At 40.8% G+C, this 26032-nt stretch overlaps 1 protein-coding gene across 2 annotated transcripts; it reads left to right on the top strand.

Annotated features, from left to right (window-relative positions):
* The first annotated feature begins 6896 nt into the window (after positions 1-6896).
* Positions 6897-25811, top strand: Popdc2 (popeye domain containing 2). 2 transcript variants are annotated; one of them, XM_046458112.2, is made up of 4 exons: positions 6897-7818; positions 14245-14353; positions 19346-19895; positions 25336-25811. In XM_046458112.2, exons 1-3 carry the CDS (start codon positions 7328-7330, stop codon positions 19850-19852), a joined length of 1107 nt encoding a protein of 368 aa, XP_046314068.1. In that variant the 5' UTR covers positions 6897-7327; the 3' UTR covers positions 19853-19895; positions 25336-25811. The 2 variants fall into 2 exon arrangements, with proteins under 2 accessions (XP_046314068.1, XP_046314069.1); XM_046458113.2 differs by having other exon boundaries at positions 6899-7818; positions 19346-19754.
* The last annotated feature ends 221 nt before the right edge of the window (positions 25812-26032 follow it).

Raw genomic sequence — 26032 nt, 5'->3', positions numbered from 1 at the left:
CCCCTGCCTTCTGCATTCTAGGAGTTTGAAGGAAGCATCTGAAAAGGAGGTCATTGTGAATGCTTCACCTAAGGGAAGAAAGGGAGGTCACACCAACATGCTTGTTTTTACATATATGGTATATTAAGGGATTACACTTATTACATACATGACATATAAGGTATATTAATATAACTTAATATGGTATATTAAGGGATTGATCCTGAAGAAACATCTTTTGTTGCAAAAAAATATATATTTTTTTTGAATCTTAAGATTCCCAAGTCAAGTATAAACTAACTTCCCACCCAGTACAAATTCTACTTTAATATGCCCTGGGACTACAAAAAAGAAAATAAAAATTCATAACCTTATCACCTAATGCTAATTTTGATTTATGCTGTTCTAAAGTTTTATTAATACATTTTTTGAAAATATTTTTTAGTTATAGATGGACACCATATCTTTATTTTATTTGTTTATTTTTTATGTGGTGCTGAGGATCTAACCCAGTGAGTGCCTCGCATGTGCTAGGCAAATGCTCTACTACTGAGCCACAACCTCAACCCCTCATTAATACATTTTTAAACAAAAAATGAGATCTTTTTCCTATGCTACATACTTTCAATTACAGTATAATATTGTCTTTTCCCCTTATCGAATTTTATCATCTGTGAGTGTAGTTCTACAATGGCATTTGTATTTCTTCATTCTTTGGTTTGCCATAATATTTTGTAAGGTGCCATCTATGTTGGATGCCTCTCCAGGAATTGTATATATCTCATTCTGGGACAGGATACATACCAAATCACTAAATTCTGATTATTTTTCTGATTAAAAGTCTGTATTTTGGCTTTCTGCTTGGTTTTATGGAAACATAAAGAAGAAATCACTTGCTTTTTGGTGACCTTTTCATACATCTGTGCCTGCACATATACACTTTACCAACCTGCCTTTTGAGTACTCCATAATATTTCTACTGACCCGGCCTTTTGACTACTTTATAATGACACTATAATGGAAGACTGCATAGGAAAGTAGTTGCAAGTGTAAAAGTCAACTAAGGATGGACCAGAAGCTATACATGTTTTCAGGGTTTTGGATGAGTACTGCCTGGTTGGCCTCCAGAAAGGAGGTATCTTTCTGTACCTTAATATCTTAAGGTGCCTATTCCCCATATTACTTAGCAACAGATAGGGTTTTTTTTTTTAACCTTTGCAAGTTTGTTATGCTTAACTGATTTGTAGAGAACTAAAGCACCCTTCTTGACCTCTGCCACTGTTGAAAATAGATCTCACAAACTGTTAGTCCTTCCTAGTAAGTCTACCCAAAGATGATGAGCAGCATTTCAGTAATAATATTAGAAAGATGTTACCACAGGAACATCTTCATTACCAAGTAATGAAGAACTTGACCTCCTAGTAGGCAAAACTACATTCTAACACATCTCTTTGCTATGTCTCTGTTATGTATAATGATTCCTAAACTTAGTATAGATATAGTCACACTTTGTCTCTAATAGTTCCCTTTCTCTAATCTTAAACTATTTAACTTGCCATGTTCAAAGGTAAAAAGTAGCCTAGGATTACTTTCACAGGTAGGATGTGAGGCTGATGGAGATATTATAATCCCCATTTTATGATGAGTATAGGTGTGCAGAGAGGCCAAGGGAATGATCAATCTGGGAATTTAGGTCACTAGAGTTCAATTTAGGTCACTAGAGTTCAAGATCAAATTTTTTTTTTCAAGCTCAAAGTTATTAATGGTGTATATTAGACTTGTAGTATAAGCACCACATATTTATAGTTTTTTATTCATTCAGTACATATTTAGGGAAAACTGATTACATGCAAAAATGGCCCTGGGTATTGTGGGGGGGAAAATATATACATATATATGTTGTCCTCCAGGAGATAAGGCTCTTTGGTTCAACATTTACTGAGGGCACAGTATATGCCAGCCATGTGCTAAGTAGCATACAAAGATTTATATGACATGGACTGCTCTCAAAGAACTATGGTCTGGTGATATATGAATATAAACCATAAAAATATAAAATTGAATGTTCAGTGCTATGATGGATATTTCAAGATAACTTTTCTCAGAAGAGTTCAGGTGTGACTGCCCAGTGTTTCTTTAGCTGTTTAAAACTTAGGAGACAGTTCCATCTATGTCAATTATGGTGCTTTTAATAGCAAATAATATTTGCTATTAAAATTCTCACCAAGGAAGACTCTGAGATAACGGAAAGTCAAGGGTTAGGGCAACCTCTGGATGCAGTTGTATTCATAGACTCAGTGATGCCATCCAAGATCCAAGTTATTTTCATCTTAGAGCTCTCCCCTCCAGGACTGATGAAGCTAAACACAGGCTTTCTTGTCCAACAGAAGACACAAAAACCATTCCCTAGACATGGACTCTTTAGTCTCTTTTTTTAGTCTGAGCCATATCAGATTACATACATTTTTATGTAATCATAGTTGACAGCAGCATATCTTATGCTAATTGGTATAAACAAGATCCAACCTCCCACTGATCTTAGCTACCTAGACAGAACTAAAACTGTCTTAAGAAGAAGTAAATGGATCTTGAGTATGTAACCAGTTTTCCATTAAACTGTCTTGTCCACCTAACAACCAGGTCATCCTGAATAGTCAAATTGAGTTTATAGGAGCGAGTCCTCTCATAGTATACTCAAACTATAAAGGGGAAATTGGTAGAACATCATGAATTGTCTGATTTTAGTTTTTATAGAATAAGACAATTGGCAAATGTTCAGACAACAGTTCCCTGAAGAGAGTCCTTATGGAGATCCTTAGGGGGATCTGAGTCAGAATGGATTTACTTACTTCCAAGTACCAAAATGCCCAACTACACCAACATAAGCAGTACAGAAATGTAATTTACTCCTGTTGTGAAGTCTGGAGATTGTCAGTTCTGGGTTTGTGACAGCAGCTCAGTGATGCTTCCAAGAACCTAGGCTTGTTCTGTTTTTCCACTCTTCATGCTTTTCATCCTTAGGCATATCATCTCTTGTGGCCATGGTAACTTCAAGTGTCACATTTGTCACAAAGTTGTATTCAAGCAGGATGAACAGTCATAGGCCCCCCTTATTGCCTGTAAGGGTATATGGTTTTTCCCAGGAGTTCCCTGTATCCTTCCTTTTTTATCTCATTGGACACATGCCCACCTGTAAGCCATCACGGTAAAGATATATTGTGCTTGGTGTCTATCAATCTTTTTGTAGGTCCTGGCAACTGGGAGAAAAGCCCACTTTCCATACCATATTGCCCAAGTAAAATCAGAGTTCCATAAACTAAAGAAAAAGGGGAAATAGATATGGGAATATAACCTGTGTGTCTGCTTAAGATCAACTTGGAAATACATGTCCAAAGCCAAAAATCATGTCTCTGTTCTATTTTAACATTTGTATTAGGAAAGCATTAATCTCAAATCCAGTGTTTTTCAAACTGTATGTGGTGAAGAACTAGGTTTTTTTCCCCAATTTCATCACAGACCCATAGTAGAAAAATGAATTTTAAAAAATACACTTCAAAGAGGCACACACTGCACAAGCCCATAGTTTTTGTTACTAATTAACAGGTATATGTTTCTGTTAGAATAATACAAGAATATCTAAACTCACTCAGTTTCTGTCCTTATCTCAGTATGGACCAGTAACCAGTGGGGAGGCCACACTTGTGAGGCACTGTGTAGCCAGCTGACTTCATAATCTGACCCTAGCCTGCCTCTTCTGCTTTGTGTCCTGCTTGATGCTCCTTTGGATCTATCTATCTATGACAAGCTATTCTCTGATATAGAATATGCATTTTGTTTTTGTTTTGTTTTACTCCTGGACTTGACTTCTGTTACACCTTCTGGAATGCCCTCCCCTAGCTAGAGAACACCCACCATATTTTTAGACCTGTATTTGTCTCCCAAATTCTTCATGCCTCCGTCAGTGTTTTTCCTTTGAATCCTGGATCTACTTTTTAATGTGTCAGGCTCTCCTACTAGATCAAAAGTTCCTTGAAGGTGGTAATTGCTTGTTCATCTTTATATCCCCTGTTGCCAGCACAGTTTGTCCTGAATAAATGCTTACTAATTGAGCCAACTCAACAAATGATGTGACTTACTTATTTCTTTTCTTTTTCCCCAAATATTTCCCACTATACTTCCTGCTTGCATGTTTGTGAATTACTTAATAATAATATATCTTTTTGACACAGGAGATTGGACCCAGGGGTGCTGAGCCACTGAGCTCTGTCTCCAGCATTTTCTTTTTTTAAATTTTGAGACAGGGTCTGGCCAAGTTGCTGAGGTTGGCCTCAAACTTGTAATTCTCCTGCTTCAGCCTCCCAAGTAGCTGGGATTACAGGGGTGTACCACCATACCTGGCCCCAAGCTAGTTCTAAAAACAAATAAGATACAACTTTACATTGCTGTGATCTCATCACTGGTCCTATTCTATGGGTATTAATGTTACTATCACTGCAAGCATGATTCTCTAGTATGTATGCCACCCATACTCCAAGCCCCTGTGGCAATAATAATAAAAACCTGGTAGGATGGTATAGCACAGAGAGTATCTAATTTAGACTCACACTGTCCTAGGTTTTCATCCCTATTCACATACTAGCTCTGTGACCTTGGGAAAATTCCTTAGCCTAAGGAAACTGTTTCTTCCATTAAAAACAAAAACAAAAAAACATATCTTGGGATGACATGAGGAAACCACAGCTGCTTGATAAAGGTTAGTAGCTCTGCTGAGATAAGTGCATGCAGATTGACAAGGAAGCAGACTGAGTTCAGCCTTGGGTCTGCCTGTCTCTTTAAAAGGTCAGGGCCAAACCATTGGGCAAGCTGGGAAAGATGACCCGATTTGAAATTCTATCTGGGTAGAGCCTTGGTTTCTTCTCTGTTTCTGTGCTCTGACTTCCTTGCTTACAGCTGGCCGGGACACCTACTCTGGAAGCTCAGGGGGTGCATGACTAAGGTGGACAGATGAGCAGCTGCTACTCATTAAAGTAGGTGGGGTGGTTGGGAGGCAGACAAGTGACATAAAAGTAACAAATGGAAATCCCTAAACTCCACTGCTCAAATGACATCATGGGTCCAAGTCATTTCCACAAGGGGGGAGCATGGGGGCATATCCTTTTCCAGCACTCCAGGCCTTTTCCTTTACCAGCAATTTTATTTTAATTTTTGTTTTTAGTTGTAGATGGACACAATAACTTTATTTTATTTGTTTATTTTATTTAGTCCTGAGGATCGAACCCAGTGCCTCACACATGCTAGGCAACTGCTTTACCACTAAGCTACAACCCCAGCTCCACTACTGATATTTTTTTTATCCCTCTTTACTTCAGAAAGAAGGAAATGTGATACACATTTACTGGTCAGTTGATTTTAATTAAATTAAAAACTGGCTTCCTTCAACATGCCATACATTTTCACACCACTAGCAATGCTGTTTTCTCTCTGCCTACCTTAACTCCTGCACCTCAAATCAAACACTGGCTAGTAAGTCTTCTCTCCCAATGCCACCCTTCCTTCTGAGCTGCCACTATTCTTTAAACTTAACAGAGGCAGTCACTGTACTCCACACCCTGAATTGCCATTGTATTTTGAGGCCTCTTTCCCTTAATAGAGTGAAATGTGACTCAAGGTCGTCACTCAATAAATATTTGTTGAGCTGAAAACTTCTACTCAGCATATTTGACATTTCTTCTCAATGTTAGATTACAGCAGTATAGTACAAGTCTGTGTGGATTGAGCACTTGGATAGTTCTGGGAGGTCATTGAGCACCACCACATGTACTTCAGGGGCTTTAAAAAATGATACTACCAACCTAGTAGCCAGGACAAAGAATCAAGAGTCATTTGGAAGACAGTCACATTTCTTAGTTTAATGTTTACATATTCCAGATTTATTTCTTGGAAGCCCATAGTAAATCCCCAAATTCACCTAGAAGTTCTCAAAAGTCATCAGACTTATAGGAAGTTTGGGCTGGGAGACGTGTATCTACTCCTGCATGTCCACTTACTGTGCAAACCTTTTGGGACACAGTATTCAGTCTGATAGTCTTGGATTCAAATCCTAGCTCTGCCTCTTAACTCCCTGAGGGTATGTATTACCTCCCTGAGCCTCATTTTTTTCAGATATAGAAGGAAGATTGTTTTTGTGACTGAATAATAAATATATAAAATGTCTAATGTAGGTTTGGCACTTAATGGGTGTTTAATTGGTAAACACCCATTAACCACCTGACCCTACTGCTCTCTGGCCAGTAAATAGGCAAATAGGTATATATTTATAATTTGAAAAATGCTGGGGTGAGTGGAATGGTGATCTGGGCAATTTATTACCATTTTAAAACTATTACTAGATCCAGATACAGACATGAGAGAGTCAACTTAGAATTGAAAAAGTTGCTTTACAGAGCTATTTTTGCTGAATGCATGTCATACATCTAATCATATCTAAGTGTGACTTAATAAAAACTTTCAAGGGGTTTTCCAGCTTTCACTGCTAGGACTTTTTCAGATAATACACCCACCCTTTTCTCCTTTGATGTGTCCTCCACCTCTACTGCTAAGCTACAACCCCAGCCCCACCACTGATTTTTTTTATCCCTCTCCCCAGGGAGCTAGGGACAGTGTTCTGCTTGGCTTTGAGGTAAATTCCATGCTCACTTTTCCTTCATCCCTCCTTGCCTGCCTGTCTTGTCCCAGGTCTTATCTTGTCCTTTGAGAGGTATGCTAAGTGCTCTGCCAGCCTGCCTGAATGCCTGGCCTGTTTTTTCTCACTGCCAGTACCTCTTAGATTCCAATTCCAAACATGGTATCCCTCTGGGGTCACCCTTTCTTCCGGTGCCAAGAGACAACACATTCCAAATGGAACACAAGTGTGCCTCCCATGCTGGGCTCTCCTCATTCTGCTTGGGAACAGCAGAGAGCAGGATGTGGCCACTTCATCCCTCGCTGAAGTTTTCAGTCTCATGGTCCTTTCTCTTGGGACAACTTAGGCTTTGGGCTAAGAACCAAATATGAAGACTGTCCTCAGAAACTTGAAGCCAAGGAAGCTTGCCAGAGCTCTACAGAAAGAGCCAGAGCCTTGCTGAGGGAGAAAGAGAAAGAGAAAAGAAAGTTCTAAAATTCTCCATGAAGTGTACTATGTTCTGGCATTCATTCTCTACGCCACTGGAAGCGTTCCTCCCAGCAAAGGTAGAGTAGGTGGTGAGAAGCTGGGGGTGAAAAGATACCTGGGAGGACAGATTAATTCATTTCCTGAGTTTCCTGTGTGGGACAATATCAGAGTCCAGCAAGTCCTTGTGACACTTCAAAGATGAGCGCCAACAGCAGCATGGTGGGACAGCTCCTCTGGCGAGGGCCAGTGTGCATTAGCTGGAAACAGGATCCGGAAGGGGCTATCTACCACCTAGCCAACTGCTTCTTGCTCCTGGGATTCATGGGAGGCAGTGGGGTATATGGATGTTTCTACCTTTTTGGCTTCCTGGGTACTGGTTACCTGTGTTGTGTGCTATGGGGCTGGCTTGATGCCTGTGGGCTAGACATTGTCCTTTGGAACGTCCTACTGGCAGTGGCCTGCCTGCTCCAGCTGGCACACCTGGTGTACCGCCTGCGCATGAACACCCTGCCTGAGGAGTTTGACCTCCTCTACAAGACGCTGTGCCTGCCCCTGCAGGTGCCCCTGCAGACCTACAAGGAGATTGTTCACTGCTGCCAAGAGCAGGTCTTGACTCTGGCCACAGACCAGACCTATGCTGTAGAGGGTGAGACACCCATCAACCGCCTGTCCCTGTTGCTCTCTGGCCGGTAAGCTATTCTGTCATTGTCATTGCCCAGAACTTCTTTCCCCAGCCCACACTTCTCATTTCCCTAGTGTCCCTTTCCATTTCATGTTCCCTTTCACTGAGGGAAGGATGTGGTGAGTAACCCAAAATAGATTTTTCTAGGAGTGAGTTTGCTTCCTTTTTAAAAAACATGTTCCAAGAGGAAACTAGATCATGAGGCATCTTCTTGGTTGGAAAGAAAGATTAATTTTTCCTTCTGTATACATTCGATATTTGCTAAGCATTAACTAGGCATAGGGAACAAGGCCAGAAATGGAGGGGGTTCCTGTACCCCTATTCTCTGCCAGGGCATCAAGGGAACAGCCCCACTTGTGTTTGGAATATTCTATACCAACTCTAGTCTGTGTACAGCCAGGTAAGGAGCAAGAATACCCTTTGTCCACTCTTCAATACCCTGTTGTTCAACTGAGATTCTTGCAGACCAAGAAGTCAAGTACTGTAAATCTGAGCACCTTAGGCTGACAAAATATTAGTGATGCCCACATATGTGTCATCAGGGATTTGGTGGAGACATCTGCTCCTTTGAAGAAGACTAACAATGGACATTGGCAGCAATGTTCTCAGTCAGGATTGGTGTGTACCCAATCAACCTGCATGTGAAACTGGGCCATTGATGTTTTAATTTTTTTCTCTAATTAATATCTAATGAGAAAATACCATGGGACTCTGTGCTTCACACTTTGTAGGCAATTGTGGACTTCTTGAAATATTGCACTAGTAGTGCTTGCACACTTCTCACACCAATAATGTGGTAGAAAAGTTAAGGAGATAGATAATCAGAAGGCTCTGAATCTAAGAAAGAAAGAAACAAAATTTTAAAAAAGAAAGAAAGTAATAACACAGTTTTTCCCAACAACACAGTGGGGAAAAAATCTTGATGATAATAGCATGACAACTACTATTATAGTAATAATAAACTTTATGTATTAATTTGCAGAATCCAAGGTGTTATATATATAGGTTTTGGTCTCAGAGGTCCTGAATTGAGTGAATTATAAGGGGAGAGATTTTTTGACATTTTATTTCATTTATGAGTGAATTGAAAGTGTAAGCAAATGTAGTTTTTTTTTTAAGAGAGAGTGAGAGACAGAGTAAAGAGAGAATTTTTTAATATTTATTTTTTAGTTATCGGCGGGCACAATATCTTTGTTTGTATGTGGTGCTGAGGATCGAACTCGGGCCGCACGCATGCCAGGCGAGCGCGCTACCGCTTGAGCCACATCCCCAGCCCCGCAAATGTAGTTTTTTAAATAAACAAATACACATCATGACTACTGCCAAAATATTTACTACTTATAGTTTCATGCTTAAGATAAAACCAGTTCAGGGAACTTACTCATTCATGAGATCCACGATGCTCTTTTTGTGGCTCCTCTGTTCAGTGGAGGGAATTGAGACCAGTAGAAGTCAACCCACCCCCACTGTACAGTGCTCTTGCTGGAAGCACATTACGTTATGGAATGGTTCAGGTATCTTAAATATGACAGATTTCCTATGAACTTATATAAAACCATGTCTCTGTAAAGGGGAGAGAAGGGCTTGTCCTTGTGTAGCTTTTCCTAGAATACTTAATATCAACAGCCTAAATTAGAAATCAGACAATTTGATTTTTTTCTTTTCACAGTTTGGATTAAGGATGTTATTGTTGTTCCTCTTGTTTGGTTATCTTTCAAAGTCATCCTCTCCCAATTTGGCTAAGCTGAACAAGGGGATGAAGCTTCTTGACTGTGAGTGAGCTCTGGTTTTAAGGAAGAATCACTGTACCCTGGGCTGTTTATAGTGTGGTACCAAACACCTCAAGGTAGCAGAAAAGAACTCTGTGCCAGGAAATGGGGGCCTCTTGTGTAGACTTCCCTGTCTTACATGCAGACATGGAGCCCTTTGCTCAAATCTCAGAAGTCTTTTTGTATTATTTTATTAAGGGCAGTTAGTCCCTTTCAAGATTTAGAAAACAAAGTGACTTCCTCAAAACCTATCACCCTGTTAAGCTGTACTTACTGTTGGAGAGTTTCTCTCATATAAAATTCAAAGCACAAACTCCTACATGTTTAGACCCCTGAACAGGTTAACTACCTATCTAAGCTATTCACATAGGTGGCAATTATTGATGTGTCATCCAGGAGATCAAAGAGTAAGAAGAGACCAACAATAAAGGACACGGTATACCTGTTTAAATGGCTCCAGTGAGCCTTGCCAGACTCATTTGATATTACTCACACTCTGAGATCTTGTCACTCTTTGGTGGCTTTCCTGGGGAATCTGAGGAGATGAGGGATGCCACAGCAGCTGTGTTCTCTCCTGGTATCTTCCTTTCTTAGAGAAGCTTTCTTTCTTTCTTTCTTTTTTTTTTTTGAGATATTTTGATCACCTTTTTTGGAACACAAATGAGTTTACTGGTTTGTTCATTGTTCCTTTTTCTTTCTTTCCCTCCTGCTTTTGTTCCTTCCTTCCATCCTTCCTTCCTCCTTTCCACAAATATGTATTAAAAGTAATAGGGGGCTGGGGATGTGGCTCAAGCAGTAGCCTCTCTCTCTCTCTCTCTCTCTCTCAAAAAAAAAAAAAAGGTAATAGGGACTAGGCCTCTAGTGCTAAATGTGAAAAATATTGCCTTTGTATTCATGGAGTTTACAGTCAGCTGTTTATCAAAACAGCTGATAGTCAATGTGTGCCAGAGTGGGTAACAATGGATATAGCATTTCTACGGAGAAATGCAGAGTGCAATGAGAGCATGTAACTAAAACTGCTGGATTTCATTTTTCTGGGGAGGTCAGACAAGACCCCCTTCCTGTAATAGGGGGTGTTCAAGCTGAGATTGGAGGTAAAGAGGTCTAACTGGGGACAGCATATGTAAAGACCCTGAGGTAGGAGAACACGACACTTTTTCTCTTGTTTTCTTTCATTACTCAGGGAGGCTCTGCCAGGCAGTCTCTCTATATATTTCTTGGTCTTGTAGGAATGTGTTTCTGCCTTTCAGAAGTTATTGGCTGACTCCATCATTAGCTTGGTTTGAATGAGACCTACATTCCCTCAGTCTTCCTCCTTTAGGTGGTCGGGTAAGAGGCAATAGCTTATTAATTGCTAGTGTCTGTGTGTGTGTGTGTGTGTGTGTGTGTATCATTAAGAGCAAAACTCAGGAGTGCTTATATCCCATTGACCAGAAGTTAGCCGCTTGGCTATACCTAGTGAGAAAGGATGTATGGAGGTGTAGTCTTCAGTGGTGCAGACATGTATCCAGTTAAAACTCTAGCACTATGGAGGAAGAGAAAAGCAGATATTGGAGAACACACTACTAGACTGGATTTCCCAGATCTCTGTCTCTCCCCATCCTTATCTACTTATTAGTATCCTATTTATCTTTTAAACTCAGCCCAAGCCTCCCTCCTCCTCCTCCTCCTCCTCCTCTTCTTCTTGCTTTGTTTTTGTTTGAATCATATACACTCATATGAACAATTCAAGCAAGAGAGGCAAGTGCAAAGGAGGAAGTTGTTCAAACCATTTAATATTCCAATAAGAAAATGACCAGTATTATATCAGGTTAACATTATTCCAGGTATCTCTAATGATGATGATGTGAACAAAGAGGACAGTAAGCTTCCCTCTGACTTCCCCCTACCTTTATACCCTCTCTGCCTCTTAAAACCTCTCAGAGGTAAAGTGGTGCCAAAGTCAGACCCAAATCCTCCCATCAGCTCCCTCTTTACCTTGTTGGAAACTTGGCTGGTCCCATAGCTTCAAATGATACCTGAATGCCAATGCCTCCCAAATTTACATATCCAGTCTTGTTGCTGAATAAATTGGTCAGCTAGATTACAGGGAATGTAATGATGATGATGATAATGATGATATTTTTAAGTTACTGCATTACAATTATATATAAGCATGGGATTCATTGTATTATATTTTATACATGGACATAGCATAATTTGGTGGACTACATTCCCCAGTGCTTCCCATGCCCTCTCCCCCTAACTCCTTCTCAATCCCCTTCCTCTATTGATTTCCCTTCTATTTTTGTGAGATCATCCTTTTTATCAGTCCCCCCTTTTACTCTCTCTCTCTGGCTTCCACATATGAGAAAGAAATGTCATCATCTTTGAGAAGTCTTCCACACCCTCCCCCCCAAAAAAACTCTCTCCCTTCTCAGTGCTCCTATTCCACAATAGTGCTTATATAGAATTGCAACTAGTTATTTATGTGCTTATGACTTCCACTAAACTGTGCAACCCTCAAAGGCAAGAGCCAGATTGTATATCTCTGCATCCCCTGACCTCCAGGAATATTTGTTTAACCAGTAAAGATCCAGAAATAATGGAGGAATATCTCCCTCTAAATGGACATGTGTGCCTTGGAGATCCTCTCCTCTTCCTCCTCCTCCTCCTCCTCCTTCTTCTCATCCTCCTCTTCCTTCTCTTCCTCCTCTTACTCCTCCTCCTCTTCCTCCTCCTCTTCCTCCTTCTTCTTCCTAACAGACATATCTTCTCACTTAGTACAACTCACTTAGAAGAGACTTAATCTTTTTCCAGATGCCATATCACATCTGAAATATGCTTACTTTCCCCAAGCATAGTCAGAGACAGGCCACTGATTCTAACAAATCCTCCCAAAATGTAGTCCCCATTGTCTGCATGGCTGCAAGGATACACGGACAGCAAGCAGCATTAGTGGTGTTTCTAATCCTGAGCTGTGAAGATAAACCTGTGCTTATGGGCAAGTCAAGAGCAGTTGTTTAACATGTTGGTAAAGTAGAATAAGATTATTCATAAAATTAAAACATGTTAATTAGAATTCCTGGTTGTAACCATAGAAACCAACTCCAGCTAGCTGAAGGGGGAAAAGGTCTTTTAAGAAGTACAAGAATTTCTCACCAAACAAGGAAAGGCATGCACCTGAGCCTCTGCTAGGAATAGAAACAAGAACTTGTTCTATTGGGCCTTTTGTTTGATTTTATATTTTTTTTCCCTATGGCTAATTGGAGTACATGCTTTTTCAAAGTCTGAACTACATGATTTTAAAAAGTAAGGTTTTGTTCCTTAACAGGGAAACTTAAGTTGTGAATGCGATAGTTTTCCCCATCCAAGACATGAGTCACATTTACTTAATTCCAGTTTCAAATTCTCATGGAAGGAGTTTATCTCAGGTTAAGTTTATACCTCAGGATTATCCATTGAGCAGGGTGCATGGGATCTTTTGTCCAAAGACAGAAACTGTCACTGCCACATTATGGCTAGTGAGGACAGAGATGAGGCAATGCTAAGAGTGTCCACCATCACCTGCCAAAAGCTCTGGGAAAATGGTGTCATGGTAAAAATACAGAATCTCAGTTCTTGATAGCTTGGTAGCTGAGGAGTTAACCACTAAGCCTGAGTATGAGTTTTCTTAACCATAAAACACAGAAAGGAATAATCTATCTTGAGTTATTGTGATGATTAAATAAGAGAACACTTGTGAAGTATCTAGTGGACTTACCACTTCCTTCAAAGTCTGAAAAGTGGTTATAATGCAAACATGTGAGGTATAAAGCATGGCTCCTCATATAGTCTACTGGGAAGGAAAAAGGAGAAGTTACCCGAGGCTGAACCTCTAGAGCAGCGCTGACCAGAAATCTTTCTGTGATGAGAGAAACATTCTATATCCCTGTTGTACAATATGGTAACCACAGGCCACATATGGCTATGGAGCAATTGAAATGTGATTAGTGTAACTGAATAACCGGATTTTTAGTTAGTTAGTTTGTTTGTTTATATTTGCAGTGTTAGAGATTTAACCCAAGGCCTTGCACATGCTAGGAAAGCACTCTATCACTGAGCTACATCCTCAGCCCTAATTTTATTAATTTTAGTGACTATAACTGTAAACTTAAATAGTCACATGTGGCTAGTGGAGAGCAGCGCTCTAGAACAGTAGTTTCTGTCCTAACTACACAATAGAATCACGGGGAAGTTTTTTTTTTTTTTTCATATTTTTATTGGTGCACCATTTGCTGTCACATATTTCATATATGTACCCAATAGAAAAATATAATTTGGTCAATATCATACTAGGGAGATTTTGAAACTAATAATTTCCAGATCCCACCTACAAAGATTCTTGTTAATTGCTCTGGAATAGGGTCTAAGTCTAGGTGTTTTTTAAAGCTCCCCTGTGTCTTCTACTCTGAAGCCTGGAATTGAGAACCATGGGTAAGCAGGAGAGCTCAGGAAGTCTCCCTGAAATCCCTTTCTAAACAGCTTCTACACATTAATCAGGTCTCTCCTGCTTTGGGTTTTACTACATTTTGGGCAAGGTGATTTGTGGGAGATTTGTGTTAATTGGCAACACACAACAACAGCAAAGGGGGTTTCAGCAGCTATTTCCCTTTCCCAAGCACTCTCTTCTCTCCCTTTGCCAGGGTTCGTGTGAGCCAGGATGGGCAGTTTCTTCACTACGTCTTTCCATACCAGTTCATGGACTCTCCAGAGTGGGAATCCCTGCGACCCTCTGAGGAGGGAGTCTTCCAGGTAATAGGGAGCCCCATGGCAGCACTGCCTCACCTGTTCTTCTGTAATCTGGCAATGCCCACACCCCTCTCTCCTCCCAAATCTGCCTTTGGATCACTGCTAATATGTTGCTAGGGTAAGAGCATCACCACCTCCTCCTCTGTGGAAACAGCCCCTGAGCATCTGACTTGGGAATAGATGGGAGATCCTGGTCCCTGAAAGGTCGCTATAATATCACTTCTTTGCCTAAAACTCTTCCAGAAGACTCTAATGCCCACAAGATAAAACCCCACACTCCTCAGAGGTTAACTTTAAATTTTTAGTGCCCTTTGGTCACACTCCAGCCCTCTTTTCCTTATACATTTTACACACATAGCCATGCTGAAGTGCAGCTGCTTCTCTCAACACACTACATGGTTGGGCAACTCCTTGCCTTGGTCTCTCCTTTCCCTTCTATCTGAAATACATTTCCCCTTCTAGATGAGAGGCCATGACATCTCACTTCCTGTGTTAGTCAGCATTTTGTCACTGTAACAAATATCTAAAAAAAAAAAAAAAAAACTTAAAGGAGTAAAAACTTATTTTGGCTCATGGTTTCAGACCATGGTCAACTGGCTCCATTGCTTTGGGCCTGAGTAAGGCAGAACATTGTGACAGAGGGATGTGACAGAAGAATGCTATTCCACTCATGATATATGGGAAGTGGGCAGAGACGTGGAGAAGATCAGTCCCCAAGGGCCTCCCACAAGGATCCATTCCCCTCAACTAAGTCTCTCCTACAGTTTCCATCATTTCCCAGTAATGCACCCAAATCATGACTCTTTCAGTGGACTAATTGATTGATAATATCAGAGTTCTCCTAATCCAATCACCTCCCAAAAGTCCCCCTCTGAAACTTGCTGCATTGAGGACCAAGTCCTCAATAGATGAGCCTTTGGAGGGCATTTCAAATCCTCTGTGAGCCTGCTCAGATCAGCCTCTCGGACTTCCACCCCACAAGTGCACCGTTCCTGCCTGCCCACCTGTTTTCTTCCTTTGGTGGATGCTGACTGGTGCACAGTTGCTCTCTCTTCTAACCAACTGGGTTCCTTTCTGTCTTGTACATAATGATCTCTTTGAAGTAAAAATCTGGGCTTCTTTCTCTATCTCCAAACTCTAAAGCACAGTCCTTTGAACATAGTAGGTGTTCAATGAAGGTTTGATAAGTGGCTTGCCAGTGGGCTGCTGGTGTCTCAGAGGATTCTATGGGACATTCACTTGCATATGAATGTAAGTGGGGAACCTAGCTGCTCAGCTTCTACTCTCTTCTCTGCCAATGCTTCAGATGGTGGTTACTTTGTAGTTCTTGCTTACTGAATGGCTAGTATGTACAGGCACTTCATACTATACTACCCCATTGACTCATACAACTCTTGGGGTTAGATATTATTATTACCCCATTTAACAGATGAGGAAACTAAGGTACCAAAACATCATGAAATTCAGCTAAAAAGTGGCAAAGCCAAGTTGCCTGAATCTACTATTTATATTCTTTTTTAAAAATAGAAGGACCACCGGAAGAGTGAAGTTTAAACACCTACACTCATCACCCTTAGGGATTCCTCATCTAGATAGTTTGCAGATATTGGGTTCTGTGTGTTTCCTACCACTTCTATCAGGTAGTCCTCCAAGCCAGCATATGAGCCAACCCCAGAACAGACACATGCCAGGCGGTACCATTTGGTTTGGCTGGTTTCCGGCCCCACCCTGACACTTGTCTCTGTGATGATGGAGCTTGAGAAGTAGTCTTGATCCCACTGACAGGGCTACCAACCACAGACCCCCTCCAATTATATTTCCACCCCTACCCCCAAACACATTTCCGCCCTCAATAGCTATCCCAGCCATCTCCTTTGGGAACTCCCTCAGGCTGGAAGAATGTCCAGGAGTCTGAGACAGCTGGACCAGGGCTCTGACACTGACCCAGAGGAACAGGTGGTGGGTAGCCAGGTGCCCTCCCCTAAGTTATGCTTGAAAGGAAGGGCTATAACCCCAGATGGCCTCTCAGCCTGGAATGTAAGTAGGGTCATATTCCTCCAGTTTATATTTTTAGTGTCTGTCTCGTTTGGGAGCAGTGAGACACACACATTTGCTATTGGCTGTGTAAAGTCTCATTTCCTCTTTGCAAATGTCAAATGTTGTCCCAAGTTATAGTTCACCCTGTCCTTACCTTTTGCAATTATTTAGCCTTTGTTGACTGAGAGAGTAGTCCAAAGTGACAGTCTAAATCATAATTCACCTCATGTTTAACACAAATCAATCAACAGTCCATCATACCTCTCAATAATTCAGTTTCATCAGAACTATTGCCTGTTTACTGCTGTGACACTCTCATTAGTCATAAGAACACACATAAACGCTGTATGATCTCACTTACATGAGAATCTAAAAAAGTCAAATTTGCAAGAGGTAGAGTAGAATGCTGTTACCAGAGGCCTGGGAAGGGGGATGAATAGAGAAAGGGGAGACATTGGTCAACAGATACAAAGTTTTGGTTAGGTAAGAGGAAAAAATTATGGTGTTCTGCCAGGCACAGTGGTTCAGGAAGCTGAGGCAGGAGGATCACGAGTTCAAAGCCAACCTCAGAAAAAGTGAGGCACTAAGCAACTGAATGAGACTCAGTTTCTAAATAAAATACAAAATAGGGCTGGGAATGTTGCTCAGTGGTTAAGTGCCCCTGGGTCCAATCCCCTGTATAAAAATAAATAAATTATGGTGTTCTGTTGCACAGTATACTGACTATAGTTAATATATATTTCAAAACACTAAAAGAGGATTTTAAGTGTTCTCACCATAAAGATAAACATTTGCAGCAATGGGTATGCTAATTAGCCTATTTTGATTATTCCACAACATATACATATATCAAAACATCACATTGTATCCCATAAATAGATAACATAATAATTTTAAAAATAACAGCACAGGAGGCATCACACAGAAATCATCATCATTCCTCCAATTTGCATCCTGTTTCACTGAACCTAAATTTTGTTTATATTCTTATTCGGTCCCTTCAACCAGCATCTGAGGTGAGTATTAAAGAAAAAGCTAGATAGTTGTCAAACTTTATTATATACATGCCTATATATGTGAGAAGCAATCAAGAAGCAGATTTCCAAAGCACCTTTGGGAAAGGATTTTATACAGGACATGAAAAAGTGCATTAGGTTGTTTTACAACATATAAGATTCATGGTCTTCACTTGATTCATTTATTCACTTCAGTGATATTTATTGAGTACTTATAATTTGCCAGAAACAGTTAAAGGTATTTGGAATAAATTAGTAAACAGAAGAGATGAAGGTCTCTGTCCTTATGTATTCTACATTCTAGTGAGAGAGACAAAAATAAGCCACAGACACAATGAGTAAGGAAATTATGTAACATGTTAGAGTAGGGTAAGGGAGAGATGGTTGTAGTTTTAAATAGAGTGGTCACAGAAGTCCTTGTTAAGCAGGTAAAATTTGAGCAAAGATCTGAGAGAGGTGACATTGTGAGCTCTGTGGGTGTCTGGGGAAGAGCATACCAGACAAAAGAAAGAGCCAGTGCCAAGTCCTAAGATGGGACTAGTGCATTCAAGGTACAGAAAGAAGGCCAGAGCACCTGGAACAGAGGTGGGGAAAAGAGACTAGTAGGAGAAGAAGTTTAAAGAGGCAATGGGGGAGCCAGATCTATAAGGGCCAGGGTGTATATTTTCTGGATAGAGCTAAAAGCATTTCTGAATAAGTTGGACATAAGATGTGAGAGAAAGAGAATCAAGTAAAACTCTGAGGCTTTTTGACCTGAGTAACTGGAAAGATGGAGCTGTGATCAGCTGAGATAAGGGAACTGCAGGTAGAACTGACTTGGAGGGAATAAGAAGTTCACTTTGGGATACAATAAGTTTGCACTGCTTATGGACAGTTAAATAAGATGCTGCATGAACAGTTTTATATTTGAGTCTGAAAATCAGGAATGAGGCCTAGGTATGAGACAAATTTGGGAGTCAATTTTATCAACGTGTATAAAGGTTGTACAAAGGGGGATCTTTAACTTTCTGCTCTCAAGAGTTTGTCTTCCTCTGTACTCCTTTTCTGACTTTAAACATCAAATTCTTTTGGTTACTTATAGTGGCCAAGGTAAAGGGACTTCATGGACCTGAATCCTAGGCCAGTACTTTGTCCACCTGATACAACCTGGCATACCTTCTCCAAAACTTTTTCTTTAGCTGAACATTTTCCCAACCCTTTGTGCCCCTACATTGTCTTTTTTTTTTTTTAAGAGAGAGAGAGAGAGAATTTTAATATTTATTTTTTAGTTTTCAGCGGACACAACATCTTTGTTTGTATGTGGTGCTGAGGATCGAACCCAGGCCACACGCATGCCAGGCTAGTGCGCTACTGCTTGAGCCACATCCCCAGCCCTACATTGTCTTTTTTTAATATTTATTTTTTAGTTTTAGGTGGACACAATATCTTTATTTTATATTTATGTGGTACTGAGGATTGAACCCAGTGCCTCATGCATGCTAGGTGAGCACTCTACCACTGAGCCACAACCCCAGCCCCCTACATTGTCTTTAAAGCAAATAATCTTCAGCATTTTTCTCTCTCTTCAATACATTAGGAAGGCCATCATCCCCCACTTCTCTATATATCTCTCTCAACTCAGAACCTTTTGTAGACATTACAAGTATCAATCATGGAGCCATAGACTATGAGAGCTGAGGAAATAGGATATGCTGACTGAGAATACAGAAGGTGATGAATGAGTGAGTGAATGGCTGACCCCAGGGCTCCTGATGCAAGACACTCTTCATTTCACTACACACAAGTACAAGTCATTCAAATCCTGGCCCTCCTCCAGTCAAGACCATCAAGGGATACTGCAATGAAAGTATAGCCATTTATCAAGTAGCCATTGCTTCTTTGTGCTTAACATGGATACCTTTTCTGGTTTAAACCTTCCCTTTCTTCTGTTGAACCCCCTCAGGTCACTTTGACTGCTGAGACTGAATGTAGCTACATTTCCTGGCCCCGGAAAAGCCTCCATCTTCTTCTAACCAAGGAGCGGTACATCTCTCACCTCTTCTCGGCCCTGCTGGGCTATGACATTTCAGAGAAGCTCTACACTCTCAATGATAAGCTCTTTGCTAAATTTGGGCTGCGCTTTGATATCCGCCTCCCCAGCCTCTACCATGTCCTAGGTCCCTCTACCCCAGATGGAGGGCCAGAGTCCGAGAAGGATGATGAGGAAGTCTGCGAGCCATCCTTGTCCCCTGTTCAGGCCACGCCCACCTCTGTCCAGCATGTGTCTCCTTGTTCTCCCCCTCCAGCTGCTACCAACCTACCTGCACCTCTTTCCCGGGCCAGGATGTCCAGGCCTGACAGCGGCATCCTGGGTGAGGACTCCACCAGTCTGGTGCTGGAGGATTTTGAGGAGGTGTCAGGATCAGAATCGTTTATGGATTATAGGAGTGATGGGGAGTACATGAGGTGAGGGCGGAACTAACATGGGCACTGTCACCGTCTCAGGACCCCACGTAAGTACACAGAAGGTGGCTGCCACCTATCCCTGCCAGCAGCTGGCCTTAACTCAGCTTCTAAGGACAAAAACACCAGCTTATGAAATGTCATCTCTCAGAGTACTCATAGAAAGTGGCATTAACCCATGTTGCAGACAGCAACTCACTCTGGGTGCATATAAGGCATGAAGGGATTTTTAAAACTCATTCCTTGTAAACTATGATTGCATCTTGGAAAAAGGCTGGTTGACATTTTGAGCAGCCAGGTAGGTTGCTGAATTCTCTTGTAAGGTTGTGCTGGGGCCATTGGAGATTTATTTGTGGCATGTATTTTAAAGGAAAAAATTGCTGGCATGGTTTTACTTCCTATTGATTGTCGTCCTGGAATGGAGTTAGTTCTGGAAACCTGTTGTTACTCAGGCTGGACTAGGCAGAAATCTCTGTTAAAAATCACACTTACCCCAGAATCTGCTCAACTATTTGAAAGAGACGTGTGTTCCTAGGCTAATAGTTCTGGGAAGAATATGTCTCCAAATTGCTTTCTTCCTTAATGGAGGGCATGTTGACCCCTTGGGCAGAGGACTGAGTGCTGCTCTGATTAAAGTTACTATGATAGTGGTAGAGCACTTGCCTAGCATGTGTGAGGCACTGGGTTTGATTCTCAGCTCTGCATATATATAAGTAAATAAAATAAAGGTCCATCAATAACTAATAAAAATATTTTTTAAAAAGTTACTCTGATAGGACAGGTTTAGGATAGCTTGGCTTTCCCCAGCAACCCACACAAAGGGGAGGTAGGCTGGGTTTGAATCTGGGAGGTGAAGAGTTCCCTCACGGACGCATGTACAAGAAAGAACATACTCACTAGTTCTGGGAAATTGCTTTCATGTTCCCCCTGGCTATTCTCACAATACTGTGACATTTTCCTCTGGGACTCTACCAGACCATGGTGGAGGTCTGGCTTTTCCTGAGGAAAATCCCACCATCCTCAATTTGTAAGGCATTTCTAAGTGAAGGGGGTGCTAAGAATACCAGCATTCTTTGGGAAGCACCGACAAATCTCTTATGCAAACAGCCCGAAGCAGAAGGCCTCCAGGGTGCACAAGTGAACGAGTGCATGTTTGTATATTTTGAAAACAAAGTTACATAAATGATAAGAGAGATGAATGGTAAGGGAGAGATACATGGTTTCAGAGGGACTTTATCATCTTCTGCGGTACCAGTGTCCTCAAAACCATAGTTGAGCAGATTCTGGGGTAAGTCGAAGGATCTTTCTAGGACCTATGGTCACATTGTTGACTTCCCTCAATGCACTGTCCCCTCTCACAGGCCTTCCTCACTTCTGGTGTTGGGATTCACCTCACTCTCAGCCATTCCTGCCAGTTGTCCTATGTGTCTAAAGTGTTCCATTTTATGTCCTACTGTGTCCAATGTGCCTACCCACCTGCACACTCTCTTATCCTGTTTTCTCATGTTGTTCTTCCCTGTTTTCTCTTCTTTTCATGACCCTATTTATTTTATTCCTTCTTGCCTCTCTTTGATTTCTGACTTCTGCTCAGTTTGCTGTTTTTTTTTTTTTTTTTTTGGTACCAGGGATTGAACCCAGGGCATGCTTAACCACAGAGCCACATTTCCAGCCCTTTTTTGTTTTGTTTTGTTTGTGTAGTGCTGGGAATTGAACCCAGGACCTTGTGCCAGCCCTTTTTAATTTTTTTTTTTTTTTTTTTTTGAGACAGGGTCTTGCTAACTTGCTTAGAACCTTGCTAAATTGCTAAGACACTGGCTTGAAACTTGTGATCCTTCTGCCTAAGCCTCCCAAGCTTCTGGGATTACAGAGTTTGCTCTTAAATGTCCCTTTTCTTCTCCTCAGTTCAATTTCTCCCTCTCTTTTTGTCCTCTGTCATCTCCCCTTTTATTGTGTGTGTGTGTGTGTGTGTGTGTGTATATATATATATATATATATATATCTCCTGTTACCTTCATTTCCTTTTGTCTACTTTCAGCCTTTTTCTACTCTATTCTTCCTCCAAACCACCTTGTGGTTCCATTTTATTAATTTTAAATTCTAAGTCTTCCAAAATCAATACCCTTTTCTCTGAATAAAGAAAACCATTAAAGTAAAAGTGTCTAAATTACCAACTTTTAGGAATGTTTTCCAAACATCAGGGAGAAGCAGCATGGTAAAAAAGAAAGAGACCAGAACTGGGAACTCAAAGTCCGGGCTTCTATGTCTGGCTCTGCTAAGTAAAGTGTGACTTTTTGCAAACCATACAACCTGATCGAACCTCGATTTCTTCTTTGAATGGTTGAACCAGCTGTCCCTAAGAGCCTTCTTCAATTAATGTGAAAAAACAAAGGATAAGCTTTTCAGAGGAGGTAAAGAGAATCATTCTGTCCACTGAGCAATGAACGCAAGCCCCAAGACATCTGCATGTCTCAGCAAGGACTCTGCTATATTTCACTACCATTTCTCTATTCACTTGTGACTGCTCACCCTGGGTAGGGTTTCCTTCTTGGCCAGAGTTCCCTCTATTCTGTACTTGTAATGAATCATCACCCGCCATGTTATTGCATTCTATATGAAAGAGGGTCACTATTCAGTCTCCACACCCTCTACCCTTAATACTATTATGAAATACCTCTTTTCCAAATTTAGACATTTTTGAAACTTAAGATGAGAAAACAGCTCATGAAACTCATTTTCTAAGTACTGGAATTTGCAACATAAGGCGAGTAGGTGGTTTATGTTTGTTTTAGTAATAGAGAGAGAGGGGAAAAATACATTGTTTACTTTTTAAATCAGATAGTTTTTAGAAAAAAATTGAAAACATGATCAAATTGGCCAAATCTCTGATGGCTTTCAGCTAAGTCTGTGATAACAGGATAATTTAACTTGAGATCTTTTTCTGAAATTGTGTTTTGGGATGTTTGGCTTAATTGATTTGCCATCAGACTCCTTATAGGGTTATTACTTTAATGAATAAGCATATTCCCCATGATTGGTCACAATTTGCTACCATCTATTTCCTTGCCCTTTAATTGCCAAAATTTTAAGCTCCTTGCTATTCATTCCACCATAGCACTTACGTAAGAGGCTGAATTCTGTACTGTTAGGAATGACACAACTGCCTCACATGGACACCAGGGCTTGTCTCTCACACCAATTCAATTTAGGAACAACTAAAAATAGTCAGAGCTTCCACTGGAATTCTTTTGACAGGAAATTATTTAGTCTGGTGGTTCCCAAAATTGAACTAAAAAGGGTGCTGCTTCTCTTAACAGGAGAAGTGCTGTGGATCATATTTTCATGCAGGAACTCCTGCCAGATTCTGAGTTATCCCTGACTTCACTAGGATTTTTCACATGCATTCTGTGGACACTGTCTAAAGTGTTCCATTTTATGTCTTATGGAAATGCTCAATGAATGGGGGGCCACGTTGAGCTGCATCTCTGAGGTGGTCAGTTAAGTTAGACAATGAATCTATTATCACAGACTAAATTGGAAGTTGTCTGCAATTTGGCTAATTTTGATTGTTTCCATGTTGTTCTGAAAACTCTGGTTTGGATGATAAAGACTACATATTGTAAGCTGGGTGCAGTGGTGGACACCTGTAATCCTAGTAACACAGGAAGCTGATGCAGGAGAATCACCAGTTCAAGGCCAGCCTCAGCAATTTAGTGAAACCCTGTCTCAACATAAAAAAATCAAAAGGGCTGGTGATGTAGCTCAGTGGCAGAGTGTTTGCCTAGCAAGGCCCTGGGTTCAATCCCCAGTATCACAAAGAAAAAGATATTTTTTAAGAAACTATATACCATTTTCTTTCTCTATTATTTATATAAGCACATTATAAACAGATTATAATATGGAGGTTAATTGTGGTTCAAGGAAGGAGCCCAGGACTAAGAATTAGTACCAAGGCTAAAGAACCAACTAACTCATCATTTACAATCTAGCATAAATTTCAAGCACTATTCTAAGCACATAAGCAACCGTTTAAAGTGTTAAAGATACTTAATCTGCAAGAAAAGGGAAAGTATGATATCTTCAAAATTTAAAAAGAACAGCAATTATAGTTTACTCAACTTGGTGTTGTTCTTATGGGCAGAAATTTGAATTAAAGTCTAAAAGTCCTAAGGAGAAATATTTTGGCTTAATATCCATAATGAATTTTTTGTATGATAGTGAGTTACTCATCATTAGGAGAGTTCAAGCAGGGGCCAGAAGAGACTTTGTAAAGTGATTCAGGCTCTGGGAAAAGGATGCCTTAGATTATCACTAGTAAGATAACTTCTAACTCTGCCAGGCAATGATTCTGTGATTCTAAGATCTGACTCTAGTCCTGCTGTTAAGCACCATCAGGAGGAGTTTCCTGCTCTGTCTACCTTACCAGGTTGCTGTGAGGATCAGTGAGATAAAGTGTCTATACTTTAAAATTCCATATGTGATATCTCCAGCGAATAATCGATAGAACTCTCCTTCCTATTTAACCCAGCTGAATGAGTTAACAACCAAAACCTATATTGAAATATGGTAAACTTTGTAGAGCTCCTGTCTTTTATTTTGTTTAGCCCTCTCTTATTCTTTCTCTCTGTCAAAGATACTTGATTCTCCTTCTTATTTCCTGCAGTTTGTCTTTCCAGGAAAGGTGACAGCTAGCAGAATCCCCTGAGCAACTGAAAGGTGGAGGCCTAAAGAGAGCCCAGACTAGTTCCCCAGCTTCTGAACAGCCCAGTGCGGGCTGGGCCTCTGGCTATTCTCCTGTATTTGTTTAGGAGGAGACAAATCTCCTCCTGAACACATTGTGTTCAGGCTTTCTCCTTTAGAAATGACTGTAACATGCTTTGTAGCTGTCAGTGTGAGTCAACAGCACTTTTCTCAGAAACACTGGAAAGACTTCTGGGGCAGAAACCTTGCTTTTGATAGTGGCATGACAGGACCGGGGTCTCCAGTAGTGCTGCCTCTGCCACCATTGGTTTCCTGTATCAGTCAGGTCACGGAGCAGCAGTTCTTGCCTGCATCCTGGGGCTCTGAAACCCTGCAGCTCTGGGTATTCTTCCACTTCTGTGTTAAGGGCCTCACTGTACCTATTCTTCTCCGTCAAAATAAAACACAAGAGTCCTACAAAATTTACCATATTTCAATATAGGTTTTTGTTGTTAACTCATTCAGCAGGGTTAGATACGAAGGAGAGTTCTATAGATTATTCACTGGAGATATCACAGCAGATCTCTTGGTCCTTTCACCTATAAAACAAGAGGTTTAGATTAGATAAGTTCAAAACTGATTTACACCAATATCCTAGAATGGAAGGATTCAAACGTACAACTGCTTTACCATGTCAGGCATTGGGTACAGTTAAAATTGGGAATTGGGGAAAAAAAGAATGAAAAGAGCCATGACTTTAGGCACAATCTGGAGCCATAGTGCTGAAATTCTTCCTCTTTTTTCTTTCCACAGCCTCTAGATCTCCTCTCCAAATCTCCTCTCAAGTTAAGTCCAGGAGTCAGGCCCCTTTGGCTCCCATCCACACTCCTGAACTTTAAGGATCACCAGGCTGCCCTTTTCTCTGTGGCCAGCACAGCTCTATTCCACGATCACAGGATGGTCACTTGCATGCATGCCCCTCCTCTCACCCACTGGAAAGCTCTGGGGCAAAGCAGGAGTGGACACAAAGTGCCACCCCTGCAGCTACACAGAGGGCCTGGGGGACATTGAGACACTCTAAGGAAGCCATCCACAGGAATGAGGGCCATATTCCATCCTTTGCTAGCTGCAGTCTTGGCAAGTAACAGACTCTCTGAGCCTCATCTCTAAAGTGGGATTATAAAACCTACCTCACAGGGTTGTTGTGAGGATCAGATGAGTTGATTTAGGTGAAGCACCTATGTTGTGGCATGGCACATGGTAAGCACTCAATAAATCACTCAGCTCTTTTCCTATGTTATTTCTTTGAGTTGTCTAGAAGGATCAATTGAGGCAACTATTCAACAAGTTTTCATTGGTGGTTATTTTTTATTTTTCAATTAAGATTCAATTTATGGAAGTAGAAACTGAAGATATAGTTTTCCCTTAGGCTTTTAAGTTCAACTTACAAATCTCTTATTCTATCTATGAGTCTAGTATCAGGTAACAGTTTTTTAAAGGATTTTTACAA

The sequence above is a fragment of the Marmota monax genome, unplaced genomic scaffold (assembly GCF_021218885.2).
Source record: "Marmota monax isolate L192 unplaced genomic scaffold, Marmota_monax_Labrador192_F-V1.1 WCK01_AAM20220418_F8-fsc00052, whole genome shotgun sequence".
In the NCBI taxonomy this organism is placed as follows: Eukaryota; Metazoa; Chordata; class Mammalia; order Rodentia; family Sciuridae; genus Marmota; species Marmota monax.
This window is presented reverse-complemented; position numbering and strand designations above follow the sequence as displayed.